The sequence below is a fragment of the Dipodomys ordii genome, unplaced genomic scaffold, assembly GCF_000151885.1.
Source record: "Dipodomys ordii isolate 6190 unplaced genomic scaffold, Dord_2.0 Scaffold155, whole genome shotgun sequence".
In the NCBI taxonomy this organism is placed as follows: Eukaryota; Metazoa; Chordata; class Mammalia; order Rodentia; family Heteromyidae; genus Dipodomys; species Dipodomys ordii.
In genome coordinates this window covers 2,262,750-2,277,999 of record NW_012267371.1, presented here as the reverse complement: position 1 = coordinate 2,277,999, position 15,250 = coordinate 2,262,750, and the positions used below count along the sequence as shown (strand labels likewise).

At 50.3% G+C, this 15,250-nt stretch overlaps 1 protein-coding gene across 2 annotated transcripts in view; it reads left to right on the top strand.

Moving 5' to 3' along the window:
- The first annotated feature begins 6,811 nt into the window (after positions 1-6,811).
- The window catches only part of Znf385a (zinc finger protein 385A), a 19,688-nt gene continuing 11,249 nt past the window's right edge, over positions 6,812-15,250 (top strand). Inside the window, exon 1 of one of the 2 annotated variants that reach the window (XM_013032467.1) lies at positions 6,812-6,994. In XM_013032467.1, the coding sequence (XP_012887921.1) occupies positions 6,908-6,994 (87 nt within the window). In that variant the 5' untranslated portion in view covers positions 6,812-6,907. The remainder of the gene's footprint in view (positions 6,995-15,250) is intronic. The other variant, XM_013032466.1, reaches the window with a different exon arrangement.

The window sequence follows — 15,250 nt, the reverse complement described above, 5'->3', positions numbered from 1 at the left end:
AGAAACTGGGGGAAGGGGCTGCCCCGGCCTGGAGGACTTGGGGGAAGGTTCTGACCTGTACCCCACTACCACCCCCACCCCTGCTCCAGCGACTGCCCCCCTCCCCCTTCTCTGCCTTGACACTCCGACATCCTCCTGGGCCCAGGATAAGGGGGGAAAGGAGGAAGTGGGGGGCGGGGGTGGGGACGAGGGTGGTGGGGGCAGCTTCGAGGGGAGGGGAGAGGGTGGGAGGTGGGAACTTGGGGGGGTGAAGATAAAGGGGCTGGGGGTGGGGGGAGGAGGAGAAGCGAGGAGGGGAAAACTGTCCATCCTCGGCTCCTGCGGCGGAGAGCCTGGCTCCGCAGCCATCCTGCCCCAACACGCCGGGACCTGCCCCTCTCTTTTTCTCCTGGCCCTGGCTGCCTGGGCCTTTCCTTCTTCCCCTCCACCCTGGCCCTGGGTCGGGGCGGGGGTGGGGGCTTCAGGAGAGGGAGGGGCGAGCATGGGGGAGGGGAAGTCCCGCTGGGCTGTGACAGCCTGTCTGCCACAGCCACCCCATCCTCATGACCTACATCGGGAAGGGAGCCCCAGGGATGGGGGAGGAGAGGGCCTAGCTGGGCTCTGGACTCTCCTCTAGGCCCTTACCCTCCTCCCTGCCTCCACCGAAGTGCACTAGCCCGCTCTGACCCCTACCCTCTGCCCTGGCTGAGGTCAGTTCCTAGGGTCTGTTTGGGGGGGGGGGGAGAATCCCCCCCTACTACCTAGACACCTAGACACCTGTGGTCTCCTTGCCCCCTACTCCTCACTGGGGACAGCTTGGGCCCATGCTGGTGCCAGAGGGCTCCACTGACTCCTACCTTCTCTTGTCCTGAGGCCCTTTGCCAGCTGTCTGCCTTTCCTTTCTCCTTTCAACTGATTGTCTACCTGGTTGACCTCCACAGCATCTTTCTCCCTTACTGCCCTCCTTCCTCCACCTCCATCTTCTCCTGTGTGGCCTCCGTCCCTTGCCACTTTATGTCTGGGTCCCCTCCACCTGGCACAACATCGTAGCTATTAAATGAATGAGAGAACTAAGGCATGAATGACTGGTTGGTTGCCTGCCTCCTTTCCAGGAGTGCCTCTAGCAGAGGAAGATATTCTGTGCCCTTCTGTGAATACCACCCTTACGTTAGAGGGCTTCCTTCCCCACTCCATGCACACACAATGCCCCAACACAGACTGGACTTAGGCCTCCAGCACACAGGTTCTTTCTCCTCAAGCCTAGGTCATTCCTACACACTTACCCACAGCAGGCTACAGTGAGCAGGACTTGCCCTGGTCAGGAGACCCCCAAAGAGGAGAATGTTGGAGACTAGCTGGAACCCCACCAAGATCCCAGCCACAGGAAGACTGCCTGGGTCCAAATTCTCTGAAATTGGGAGCCAGTCGTTTCCCACAGCACATGCCCGGAGGCCACAGTGATGTGCCAACCTCACACACCTTCACATTTTTCCCCTCGTTTATTTACGTTATATTTTTTGTGCCCGTTCTGGGACTTGAATTCAGGATTTGGGCTCTCTGTTCCTTAGTTTTTTTCCACTCAAGGCTAGTGCTCTACCATTTGAGCCATAGCCCTATTTCCTGCTTTCTGGTGACTAACTGGTGATCAGAATCTTACACTTTTCTTCCTGGGCTGACTTTGAACCTTGATCATCACATCTCAGCCTCCTGAGTAGCTGGAGTTGTAAGTGTGAGCTATCAGTGCTAGCAATTTTCCATTTATCTATTAAGCTCTATAACTCTCCCTGCCCAGCCTGTTCAAGGCTCTAGAGTCAGGGCCCCAGGCTGTGCTCAGCCTTTCGTACCATTTTTTTTTTTTTCCAACTGAGTCCCTGATGCAGGGAGAAGTGGGGGATGGGGGGACCTCTGTCCAGTCAGGTGGGCAAGACATCTGGGAAGCTTGCTTCGGGCTTCCCAGCCACCTTCTCCCTCTAGGCCCTGCCCCCACCCACATCTACCCTGGGGTTATTAGGGAAGGGTGCTTTCAGCGGTGGTTCATAATCATCCCTTGTCTCTTTCACCTTTGACTTCAAAGCTTTTCCAGCCCTCAGTCTGCCTCCTGCCCAGATGGGGGAATTGAGGCAAGAGGGGACAGACACACTGGACGTGGTCAGGAGGCTAAGGCCCAAGGGTTCAAGGCTTTCTTCCCCTTTTGACATATCTGGAGAGGGAGCAAACAACATGCTTGAAGGATTTTTTTTTTTAAAGTGATGATTCAAGAGGAGATCTGTTTCTCCCTTGGCCTCAGAGTTTTACTATTTTAACCTGGGGCTTGATCGTCCTGTGCCTCTTACCACATTCGGCCCTAAGCACTGGCAACTTTAACTCCAATTCCTGTCTCTGATCTTAATCTCACCCTGTCTTAGTCTTCAGTCCAACACCAACTCACGGCCCTACCCTGCACCGTGTCTGGTTCCTGTACCTACCCAGACGCTGACACTCCCCTGGCCAGCTCATAGCACACACTCCCATTCTTTCCCATTTTTTACTGACACAGTCTTAGTTCCACCTAAGAGCCAAGGGGCTGCTCTGGACCTGATCAGATCTTCCAGGGAAGGGAAGGGAAAGACTGGCCTTCTGTGGGAGGAAGAGAGCCCCGTGTGGCTCAGGGAAACCTGGGAAGAATCAAAGTGCTTAGGGGATGGGAATGGGCACAGAGGCATCCAACCAAGGGCCTGTGAGCTCACCCTCTAAAATGCACTGGATACTGTCTTCAGTAAAGCATGTGGCAGTTCCCCATGGAGCTGGGTGGGGTTCTAGCTGCTGAAGGTAATTACTCTAATTGGGCTTTCTCTGGAAGAGCCTGCCCCAGCCAGGCCTCAACTCCTCCCTGCCCTGACTAACATGGGTGCCACACACGCACATACAAGCACACTTGCACACACATACTCCAATTTGTTCTCCTCTTCTTCCTCCAAACCTATCTTCAGGCCTCACCACACCAGATGGTGAAAGCTCTAGATTTCTTACCTGTTTCTCCACCCTATTTTCCTCTCCCCACCCCACTCCAGTCTACGCAGAAAAGTATAGTACTTAAAAGCCCCACTTCTGAGACAGGTGCCCACGGACTCACACCTTAATCCTAGCTCCTCAGAAGGCTGAGATCTGGAGGATTATAGTTCAAGGCTATCCTAAAGAGAAAAGCCCATCTCCAATTAACCAGAAAAAAAAAAGAGCCAGGCTAGAAGCATGGCTCAAGTGATAGTGTACTATCCAAGCAAGCAAGCTGAGGCCCTGGGTTCAAACTCTCATGCTGGCCACACAGGAAAGAAAAAAGAAAAGAAAAAGAAAAACCTGTTTCTGGAACCAGCCATGTTCAAATCCTCCACTAGCTGTTTGACCTTGATCCTATAACTCTTGCTCTATGAGCCAACTGTCATCATCTATCAGATAAGAATTCATTTATTCAACAAACATTTATTGAGCTCTCATTGTGATATGCCAGCACTTTACATGGATCCGTTCAATCCTCACATCAACTCTGCGAGGCAGGTACTGCTGTTCTCATTTGACAGATGAGAAATGAGACCAGGAGAGCCAGTGAAACCAGCTACTCGCCCTGCTCGTGCTCCATGCAGCAATCCACCAGGAAATTATAAAGTGCCTGGCAAAGCCGAGCACAGTGGCACATGTCTATAATCCCAGCACTTTGAGAGAGGATCATGAGTTCAAGGACAGCCTGGGCTACAGAATAAGATACCCCCCCCTGACAAACAAATAAAAAATAATAAGTAAAAAAATGAAGTTTCTGGAGTAGCCTAAAACCTCAAAAAGTGGTAACTACTGTTATTCTCAGAAAAAAGGGAAGAAGGGAGCCTAGGACTTGGTTATATGAAACAAAGACATGTTGGGTTTTTTGTTTGGTGCTTTGGTTTATTTGCAGTACCAATGACTAAACCTAGGGCCTCACAAATGTTCAGCGAGCGTTCTACCATTGAGCTACACCCCTAGCCCTCAAGAGCCCCATTTTTTTGTCCAACCAACCCTTAAGCTGCCATCTGCCTCTTCTACTTCAGATTGCAGAGTGGAGCTAACAAGAATTTGGAAAGGAGATAAGGAACTACTGGGTGCCTTCCCTGCTTCCTCTCACCTCAAGCCTCTGTCTCATTTCCTTTCTCCTGTACCCCAAGACTCTTATCAGTGGAAAGCTGAGCTCCTGGATAGCCTTAGGGACCTAAATGGCTGCTACCTGGTTCCACCCTACAGCGTTCATCTCCCGTTCCTTAAACAAGATGGAAGCCTTTGCTCAGAACTCTGCTTTAGAGTTAACTCAGAGCCCTTTGGGAGGGATGTAGTGAAGGAAGCATTTGCTACAAAGATCTTGATTGAAATCCCAGCCCTAGCCCTAGCTACTTAGGAGGCTGCAATCGGAGGATCCAGGTTCAAAGCTAGCCCAAGCAGAAGAATTTGAGAAACTCTTAATCTCCAGTTGACCACCAAAAAGCTGGAAGTGAAACTGGGTCCCAAGTGGTAGAGTTTCAGCTTTGAGCAGATAAAGCTCAAGGAACATACCTAACGTCCAAGTACTGGGACACACACACACACAAGAAGTTCAGCCCTGATACTTATAGGCTCTGTGACATCAGCTGGGTTTTTCTAACTTCTCTGAGTCCCAATTTCTTTTATATGCCAAATGACAGAAATCATGTCAACTACGTTATAAAAACTCAGCACCACAGAGATTAAACATGATAAGACTCCCAATTTATTACCTGACACTTCAGTATAGTGGCTTTTTAATTTCTTTAATGCTTTTTTTTTCTTTTTCTGGAAAAAAATAAAAACAAAAAAAATCTCATTTCCTCTAAGATAGGTTTCAGATTGGGAGCCACGGAACTAGTCAAGGAAAACCAAGCTGCAGTACCCAGGGCTCTGCACAGAGCAAGTGCCAGCCCCAAACCAGCTGCTGGGGGTGGGTGCAGGAAGCTGGGGACACTGGGCACACTCAGGTTTCTCACACCATTCCTGAGGCTCGTTAGGGCTGCCCTGGCCGAGTGTGCCGGCAAGTAAGGAGGGGTGGTGCACTGGGAAGAAGCTGGGGGGGGGGCAGCACAGGCCAGGGAGGGGAGATGGTTAAATGGTATGTCACTCTGTTCATATCTCTGTCTCTCTCTGTCTCGCTCCCCCCACCCCCTCCCTGTGTTCTGCCTTCTCGCCATGCTCTGGTCCAGCTCTGTGTTCAGCAATGTTTCCCTGTTTTTATACCTCAGTTCACCTTTCCTTCTCTCTATTGTCCTCTAGTCTTTTCTCTCTCGTGTCTTTGACCCTTCTCCCAGCCACTTTACTCCTGTGTCTATCTCTCTTTCCCATCTGTTTCTGCTCACTTCTGTCGGTCTGTTTGCTCTCTCTACCCCACCCCAACACTGAAGGTATCAGAGGAAGAAATAAAACATAAGGTACACAGACCCCCAGCAGCTCAAGGCCAAAGCTGAGCATCCTAACCCTTTTCAAGTAGTCCTTAGAATCTGGAAGTCCAAGCTCCCAGCAGCCTGACTCCCTCTGCCTCAAGCTTTCTGGCCGTCTAGTCCTGGCATGGGATGGAAGAGACAGACCCCCTCCAGACCTTTCTGGACCAGCTCCCTGCCCCCAGCTGTGCCTGAGCCCTCCCCACCCCCTCCCTCTCGCCTCAGATTCCCCTAATCCCTGCTCCCCCGCCCTCCCCTCTGCCCCACTTTTCCAGGTCTCTGATTGGCTGATCCTACTGACTGGGCTGGGGGAGGGGGATGGCAAAGGAGGGGGCAGAGGGCAGAACTGAGGGAAGGGGACGGCTGTCAGGCCCAGGCCCCTGGGGGGCCGGGGCCAGGCCACTGCCTGGGGGCAGCAGGCACCAGAAACTGAAGGTATGCAAAGGGCAGTCCCTATGGAGGGAACAGGAAAGGATCCTGGGGACCCCTTGCTCTTAGAAGGTCAAGAGAGGACAGAACAAGGCCTGTAGCCTCCTGGGTTTGCTTTTGTTCCTGGGAGCCTCTGTTACTGGAGGAGCAGAGGGCAGACAGAACTCCACAGCTGGTAGATAGTGGGTTGCAGAAGGAAGCTTGCTTCCTGAAGCCCCGAAGCTGCCCCTTTGGAACCTGTTGGGGTCCCTCTCACCACTCTCGTGGGAGGAGACATTTCAGGGGAGGCCTGGACTTTCATTTCCCCTTGGGGTCAAACCCAGGCGTTCCTCTCCCAGAGGCCTGGGCAGCTTCCTCCTCCTGCAGAGCTGGAGGCCAGCATTCCGGTGAGACAGAAGGGGCCAGGAGAAGACCCTAGAGGTCTGGAGAGGAGCCTGGAACCAACGCCACCCGTAATGAAAGAATTATGATGGGATCCAAACCTTAATTGGAGGGAAGCTGAAGGGGCTAGGAGGCCCCCTTCCAAATCTAGGCCTCAATGTCCATCTCTGGGCAGTGGGATGAATTGTCCACTTGGTTCTGTCTTTCCTGGGACAGACACTAAATCTTTAGATCCCTGGGGGAAAGCAAGAGCAGAGTAGAAGGGGGTGGACAGACGGGCCTTGGGGCTCAGAGTGCCCCCTGAGCCTGAAGGCAGAGGCTTTTCCTGAGTCTATCAAGTAAGGGCCTAAAGGTCTTGGGGGAAGGGTGCTGGAGAAGGGGAAATGAAAGCCACCCCAAGGGAACACTGGGTTGGGTTGTGCCCTCCCCCAGGTCCCCAGCAGACCTGACCCAGCAGGGGAAATGTGTGTCACTCATACATGTATATAGCCCCCACCTCCCAGCGGGGGGATCACACTTTTGGGTGAAGGGTGCCCCAGCAAGGACATGGGACTGCCAGATAGGGGCAGTGCGTCCAAACGTCCATCTTCCATCTGTCCCAGAATGTTTTTTTCTCCCTTCCAGGCAGCCTGAGCCGGGCAGGGCCCCTCCCTCTGCTACGGCAGCCCCCCATCATGCAGCCCCCACTGGACCTCAAACAGATCCTGCCCTTCCCACTGGAGCCAGCCCCGACCCTGGGCCTCTTTGGAAACTACAGCACCGTGAGTACCCCATACCCCACCCTACGGGGGGGGGGCCCTTCTCGCCCTCCTGTGCTTAACTCTCTCCTTATAACCTCATCCTCCCCACTTGGAGTCAAAGGCAAGGATTGTGGGCTCTTTGTCTACCATTAGCAACAGTAATAATAGTGAAGATTGACTAGGAGCTTGCTATGGGCCAGACATTGTGTTCAGCATTTGGTGCAAATGGTCACATTCAGTCCTCCATCCACAGAAGCACTGAGATCTAAATCAGTAGTAGTGGCTGCAGGGATTAGCAGAAAGGCAAGCATGGCTGTTTTTATTTTTGTTGTTTGGTTGTTGTTTTAGGGGGAGGGTGGATGAGGTTGGTTTTTTGTTTGTTTTGTGCCTGTCCCTAGGGCTTCAACTCAAGGCCTGAGCACTGTCCCTTACCTTTTTTTTGTTTAAGGCAAGCACTCTACTACTTGAGCCACAGCTCTGCTTCTGGCTTTTTTTGGTGGTTCATTGGAGATAAGAGCCTCACAGGCTTTCCTGCCTAACTGACTTCAAACTGAGATCCTCAGACCTCAGCCTCCTGAGTCTTCAGGATTTCAGGCATGAGCCACCAGGTGCTTGGTTCCATTGGCTGTTCTCTTGAGCAAGAAGTAACTTAGTAAGAATGTTGAAGGGAGCAAAGGCTAGAGGAGACTGTCCCCAAAACAGGCCTGAGGGAAGGCAGACTGTGTCAGGGACAGCAGCCATGTGAGGGGGGGGGACAGGAGGAGGAGTGAGGTATTTCCAGGGAAATATTGATAGTCTATGGTGACTGCTGTCAAGGGTGGGAGAGAGAAGGGGCGAGCCAGGGATGACTCTAGGTTCAGGCCTCTGTGACTGGGAGGAAGTTGCCACTGATGGGAGGCAGGGGTTGGAGGAGGAAGCTGTTGGGGCTGAGGACACTGGGGTCACTTTAGGACCAGCTGAGAGGCGTACAGTGATCCCACATGTCCTTGGATTCTGAGGCCAAGGTAAAGCGTGCAGACGAAAGGTTTGGGGGAAATCACTTTTATTCATTTCACAGAATCCAGCATCAAACTATATTTGGCCACACACACGTAGAGTGAAGCAGGCCCCAGGCCACTCATGCAGCTTCTCAAGAGCCCAGCCAGTGGACACTATAATGTCTGTTTGACAAATGGGATGACAAAAACCCAGACTCAAAAGGGTACTTCATCAGACTGACACAGTTACGTGCCTAACACATGATTGGAACTCATTGGCTGGAGCTCTGCCACTTGAGCCACAACTCCACTTCCAGCTTTTTTGTGGTTCATTAGAGGTAAGAGTCTCATGGACTTTTCCTGCTGGGCTGGCTTCAAACTGCGATCCTCAGATCCAGCCTCCTGAGTAGGAGACACCAGGCGTAAGCTACCAGTGTCTGATTTATAATTCTCTTTCTCTCCCTTTTTTCCTACAATTCTCTTTATAGCATAGCTGCTTCCCCCCCAAATTCCTCCCAAAGACCCCCAACCAAAATTGCACTTAAAAGTTCACCAAGGTCATGTCTTGACCGTGTGTGTGTGTGAGAGAGAGAGAGAGAGAGAGAGAGAGTGCGCGTGCGCGCCTGTCCTGGGGCTTGAACTCTTTGCCTAGGTGCTTTCAATGAGCTTTTGGTGCTCAAGGCTAGCACACTAGCCCTGGAGCCACAGCTCCACTTCTGATTTTCTTTAGACTAATCTGCCTCAGCTGACTTCCAACTGTAATCCTTAGATCTCAGCCTCCTGAGTAGCTAGGATTACAAGCCTGGCCACCGGTGCCTGGTTCATGTCTTGACCTTATGAATGTGCCATTCCGTGGCTAGTATCACCTTCAATTTACAGATGAAAACACTGGGTGCTGACAACAAGAAAAGCACTGCTTCAGCTTCAGACACAGGAGAGTCAAGATGAGACAGACCTGGGGCTGGGAAGGTGGCTCAGTGGTAGAGCGCTTGCCTTGCATGCCTGAGGCCCTGGGTTTGATTCCTCAGCACCACATAAGCAAAAAGAAAAAAGCCAGAAGTGGCGCTGCAGCTCAAGTGGTAGAGCGCTAGCCTTGAGCTGAAGAGCTGAGGGACAGCGCCCAGGCCCAGAGTTCAGGCCCCACGACTGGACCCAAAAAAAAAAAAAAAGATGAGACAGACCTGTCTTAAAGGACCTTTTTTTTTTTTTTTTTTCAGTCCCTGGGGCTTGAACTCAGGGCTTGGGTGCTTTCCATGAGCATCTTTGTGCTTAAGGCTAGCGCTCTACCACTTGAGCCACAGCACCACTTCCAGCTTTTTTTGTGGGTGTGTACCAGTCCTGGGGCTTGAACTCAGGGCCTGGGCACTGTCCCTGAAGCTCTTTTGCTCAAAGCTAGCACTCTACCACTGAGCCACAGTGCCACTTCTGGCTTTTTCTGTTTGTGGAGTACTGGGGAATTGAACCTAGGGCTTCATGCATACTAGGTGAGCACTCTACCACTGATCCACCTTCCCACCCCCACTTCCAGCTTTTTTGAGTAGCTTATTGGAAATAAGAGTCTGAGGACTCTTCTGTTCAGGCTGGCTTTGAACTGCAGTCCTCAGATCTCAGCCTCCTGAGTAGCTAGGATTACAGGCGTGAGCCGCCTGCGCCCAGCTCTTTAAAGGACTTTTATTCAGAAGAGAAAGATAGACAGCAAAACAGAAGGAAGGTTATAAACATTGTCACAGAAACACTAACGAAGATTCAGTTTCACAACCAAAAGGTTTTTTGGAGTACCTACCGACTGCTAGGCACTGTGGCTGACATTAGGGACATGGAACACAGTTTTTGCCCTTAAGGAGCTCACAGTGTAGTAGGAATACTAGCCATTTCACAGTTCTAGTGATGAAATGCCGTGTTAGAAGTCGATAACTTGCATGGGAACCCAAGGGGAGCATCCCCTGCAAAGAAGACTTGCAGGGTGTGGGGAAGCCCCAGGGACTGCAGAGTTAAGCAGGAAAAAAAGGAATTAACCAACCTAAATGGACAAAGTAAAGGCAACAAATCACTTGAATTTTGAAAAATTATTAGTAGCATTTCTTTTTTTTTCTCTCTTTCCTTCTTTCTTTTTTTTTTTTTTCTTTTTGTCGGTCATGGGGCTTGAACTCTGGGCCTGGGCGCTGTCCCTGCACTCTTCAGCTCAAGGCGCGCACTCTACTGCTTGAACCACAGCACCACTTCCGGCTTTCTAGTGGTTTATTGGCGATAAGAGTCTCACAGACTTTCCTGCTAGGACTGGTTTTGAACTCTGTTTCTCAGGTCTTAGCCTCCTGAGTAGCTAGAATTACAGGTGTGAGCCCCTGGCACTAGGCTGTAACATTTTATTTTTGATGATACTGGGATTTAAATTAAGACCTCTCACTTGTTAGGCACTCTTCAACAGAGCTACACCTCCAATCCCGATGTTTTTATTTATTTAGTTAGTTAGTTGGCAGTATTAGGGTTTGAGCTCAGGGTCCTGCTCACACTTGCCAAGTAGGCAACACTACCACTTGAGCCCCTCCACCAGCCTCTTTCTACATTGGTTCATTTTGGTTCATTTTTTTTTTTTTTTGGGTCCGGTCGTGGGGCCTGAACTCTGGGCCTGGGCGCTGTCCCTCAGCTCTTCAGCTCAAGGCTAGCGCTCTACCACTTGAGCCACAGCGCCACTTCTGACTTTTTTTTTTTTTTTGCTTATGTGGTGCTGAGGAATCGAACCCAGGGCCTCATGCATGCAAGGCAAGCACTCTACCACTGAGCCACTTTCCCAGCCCCTGCATTGGTTAATTTTATGGATAAGGTCTCGCTTTATGCCTAAGCCAGCCTAAGCTTCAGTCCTCCTATTTGTACTTCCCTTTGTTACTGAGATGACAGGGTATATAGCACTGTGTCCAGCCATTGGTTGAGATGGGGTCTCACAAACTTTTATGCCTGGGCTGGGCTCAACATGTGATCACCTAATCTGCCTTCCAGCTAGCTAGAATGAAAGGTTTGATCTACTGTGCCCATCTATTAGTGGGATTTTGTGACACTGGGGTTTGAACACATGGCCTTCCTACCGTCTAGGTAGGTATACTAACACTTGAGCTATAATGCCAGACATTTTTTGCTTTTATTATTTTTCAGATAGGGTGTTGCTCTTGCCCAGTACTATTTATGAGGGGAGACAGATAGATACATACTACTGCACCCCGTGCTTTATTGATTGAGTCTCAAGAACTTTGTGCTTTGGCTGGCCTCAGACCTCAGTCCTCCTGATCTCAACCTTCCCAGTAGCCAAGGTTATAGACACAGTATCTAGCTGATTTTAGTTTGTTTGGGTTTTTTTTTGGGGGGGAGGGGTGGATGGGTTTGGGTTATTTGCTTATTTATTTATTGGTGGTACTGAGGCTTAAGCCCACAGCCCTGTGCTCTCATTGAGCTTTTTGCTCAAGACTAGTTTTCTACCACCTGAACTGCATCTCCATTTCCCATTTTTTTCCTTCCTTCCTTCCTTCCTTCCTTCCTTCCTTCCTTTCTTCCTTCCTTCCTTCCTCCCTCTATTCCTTCCTTCCTTCATTCTTTCCTTCTCTCTTCCTCCTTCCCCCCCCCTCTCTCTCTCTCTCTGTGCTGGTTAATTATAAATAAGAGTCTCATAGGCTTTTCTGCTCAGGCTAGCTTTGAACCTGAATCCTCAGATCTCAGTCTCCTGAGTAGCTAGTATTACCAGCATGAGCCACTAGCACCTAACTATGCTTGTTTTTTTGTTGATACCAGGACTTGAACTCAAGATTTTTATATTCACTAGGCTTGCTTATTCATGGCTGGCACTCTACCACTTAAATCATGCCTTCATGACTTTTTGGTCAATTGGAGATGCAGCCTCTAGTATTTATGTTTTTTTGGGGGGGCGTTCTTTTTTTTCTTGGTGGTACTAGTGTTTGAACTCAGGCCTTGAGCTTGATAAGCAAGCACTCTACTACTTGTACCGTGCCCTCAGCTCTTTTTACTTTTAGTTATATTTTGAGTAGGATCTCAGATTTATGCCCAGGCAGACCCAGTCTGCAATCCTCCTATTCCCTGCTCTTGTATATCTGGAATGACGGATGCACTCTACTATACTCAGCTTTTTATTGGTTGAGATGTCAGGCTCACAGGATTTTTTTTTTCCAAACTAGCCTCAAACTAATCTCATTCTCCTAAATAGTTAGAATTACAGGTATGAAACATCATGCCTGGGAGCTATCCCTGAGCTCTTCAGCTCTCTACCACTTGAGCCACAGCACCATTTCTGGTGGTTTATTGGAGGTAAGACTCTCATGGACTTTCCTGCCTGGACTGGCTTTGAACCATGATCCTCAGATCTCAGCCTCCTTAGTAGCTAGGATTTCAGACGTGAGCTACCAGTGCCTGGCTAGTCAGGGACTTGATATGCAGCCCAGGTTGGCCTCAAACTCAAGAATCTCCCAATTCAGCCTCCAAAGTGCTGGGATTGCAGATATGTACTTGCAATTATTATTAGTCCCCCCCACATCCCCATGTTGGACTTGAACTCAGGGCCTGGACACTGTCCCTAAGCTTTTTTGCTCAAGGCTAACACTTTCCCACTTGAGACTTTTTTGGTGCTTAATTGGAGGTAAGAGTCCCATGGACTTTCCTGCCCAGGCTAGCTCTGAACTGCAAGCCACAGATCTCAGTCTTCTGAGTAGCTAGGATTATAGGCATGAGGCACTGGCGACAGGCTTATTAGAAGGTTTAAAAAGTGGCCTTAGAGGGGCTGGGAAGGTGGCTCAGTGATAGAGTGCTTGCCTTGCATGCAGGAGGCCCTGGGTTTGATTCCTCAACACCACATAAACAGAAAAGGCCAGAAGTGGTGCTGTGGCTCAAGTGGTAGAGTGTTAGCCTTGAGCTGAATAGCTGAGGGACAACACCCAGGCCCAGAGTTCAGGCCCTACAACCGACCAAAAAAAAGCCTTAGAAGATGCCCCAGGCTGAAGAACATCACATATATAAAACCTAGAAAAGAACATTTGAAGCTAGGTGCCCATGGCTCATACTATAAATTTTAGCTACTCTGGAAGCTGAGATCAGCAGATTGAGATTCAAAGCCAGCCCAAGATTCTTATCTACAAATAGCAACCATAAAGCTTAAAGTGGAGCTGTGGCTCAAGTGGTAGAGCACCAGCCTTGCGCTTAAAAGCTAACGGACAGGGCTGGGAAGGTGGCTCAGTGGTAGAGTGTTTGCCTTGTATGCATGAGGACCTGGGTTCAATTCCTCAGCACCACATAAGCAGAAAAAAACAGAAGTGATAGTGTGTCTCAAATGGTAGGGCACTAGCCTTGAACTGAAGAGCTGAGGGACAGTGTCCAGGCCCAGAGTTCAAGCCCATGACCACCAACAACAACAACAACAAAAAAGCTAAGGGACAGTGCCCAGGCCCTGAGTTCAAGCCCCAGTACAGATACATACACACACACCACCACCACCACTACTACCACTAACAACACCACCACCAACAACAAAATACTGGTTGTATGCATTTAGGCAAGTCTTTTAACCATCCAAAACCTTCAATTTACCGGCTGTAAAAGGAGATAGCCAGGCATGGTAGCATAATACCTATAATCCTAGCAAATCTGGGACAAAAGTATTGTGAGTTTCAGGCAGCCTGGTCTATGTGGAAAAACCTTGTCAAAAAACAAAAAAAATTTAAAAAAAAAACACTAATTGGGGAGATAGTAATAGAACCAACTCCCAAGGTTGTGTGAATCTTATTACATAATCGTAATGCCCAGTACAAAGTGCTCAATCAGTGTGAACTGCAATCATGGCTGTATTTCTGCTATTATTTTTATTTAAGCAGGAAAAAAAAAACAAAGTAGGATAGTCAAGGCCTGAGCCTTGGGAAATAAGCAGAATTGGGCAGTGGGAACAGGAGGAGACTCCAGCAAAGGAAATGGAGGAGCCACTGGAGGGGGTGGGGAGGAAAATAGGTTCCTGTAGAGTTGGAGAAGCCAAGGGAGAGAGTGTGGCGGGCTGCATCAATAGTGTCAAATTCTGCAGGGAGTGAGTTCTGCAGAAAAGCTGCAGACAGGCCTTTGGAAGTCCTGTGCAGCAGTTAAGTACATGGCTTTGGAGTCAAGCTGCCTGGGTTTAAATTCAAATCCCAGTTCAGCCACTTACTAGCTTATGACCTTGGGCAAATTATTTAACCTCTCTCAACCTCAGTTCTTTCATCTGTAACATGCAGATAATAATTGTACTTTCTTCAAATAGTGGCTATGATGGTTAAATTTGATAATCCATACCATAATATGCTCTGCACAGGGCTGGCGCAATCCGAGGGCTCTATCAACCTTAGGTGATGGTTGGTGGTGATGGCGTTAGGAACGGCAGAGTCACTGCCTCTCTTATGCGGGGACAGTTTCTACCCACCCCTCCATTTTGGATCCTTGTCTCATTACTGTCTTCCCTCATTTCACCTCCCTCTCACTCTACTGCTTCCTTTTGCCCTTGGAAGTCTCTCACTGTCCCTCAAAGCCAGCCTGACTCATTCATCTCTCTGACTGCCCTCGGATGAGAGGGGATGAGGCCTAGAGATGAGAGAGGAAGCCCAGGACCTGTCCAGACAGAATGTGATGGGGGGGAAGGGAAGGGGGGGTGCTGTGCCCTCTTCATCCCCCCCACCCCAGCTTCTCCTAACTCCGCCGCCAGGGGGCAGCAAGGGCACGAAAGCCTAGCCTGGGAAAAGCGGATGCTCTGGCAGGTGGCGGGTGAGAGGGCAGGGGAGGGGGGAGGTGTCGGAAGAGGTTAGAGATGATGCCCCCAAATCTGAGATCGCTTCTGTTCAGTGATCCCCCACCCCATCCCCATCCCCATCCCCGCCATCCAGACGAATCGCTGAGATTCCAGGACACCCGGACTCAGTTTCTCCAATTCCTTAGGAGGGAAAGGGTTTTGCAATAGGTAGCGCAGCACAGGGGCTGGGAAGGCTGGGGGGTGTTGAGTAGGTGGGGGGACTCTCTTCTGGGGGGGGTCAGCAGGGCAGGAGGAAGGACAAATGGTGGGAGTTGGTGGGGACAATGAACCCAAGATGGAACCCCAGTTTGGGGAGCCTGGGTCATCAGGCCAGTGCCCCCCCCACACACACACACAACTTGCCAAGACAGGGAAAGCAGTGCTGGACACCGACATCCATCCTTAGGTCTCTTCTTCGCCCTCGCCCCCCTCGTCCGCTCCAGCTCCCTGTCCCCGCCCCCCCAACCTCGGCCCCGCCTCCGGGGCGGGGCTCCGAGCTCA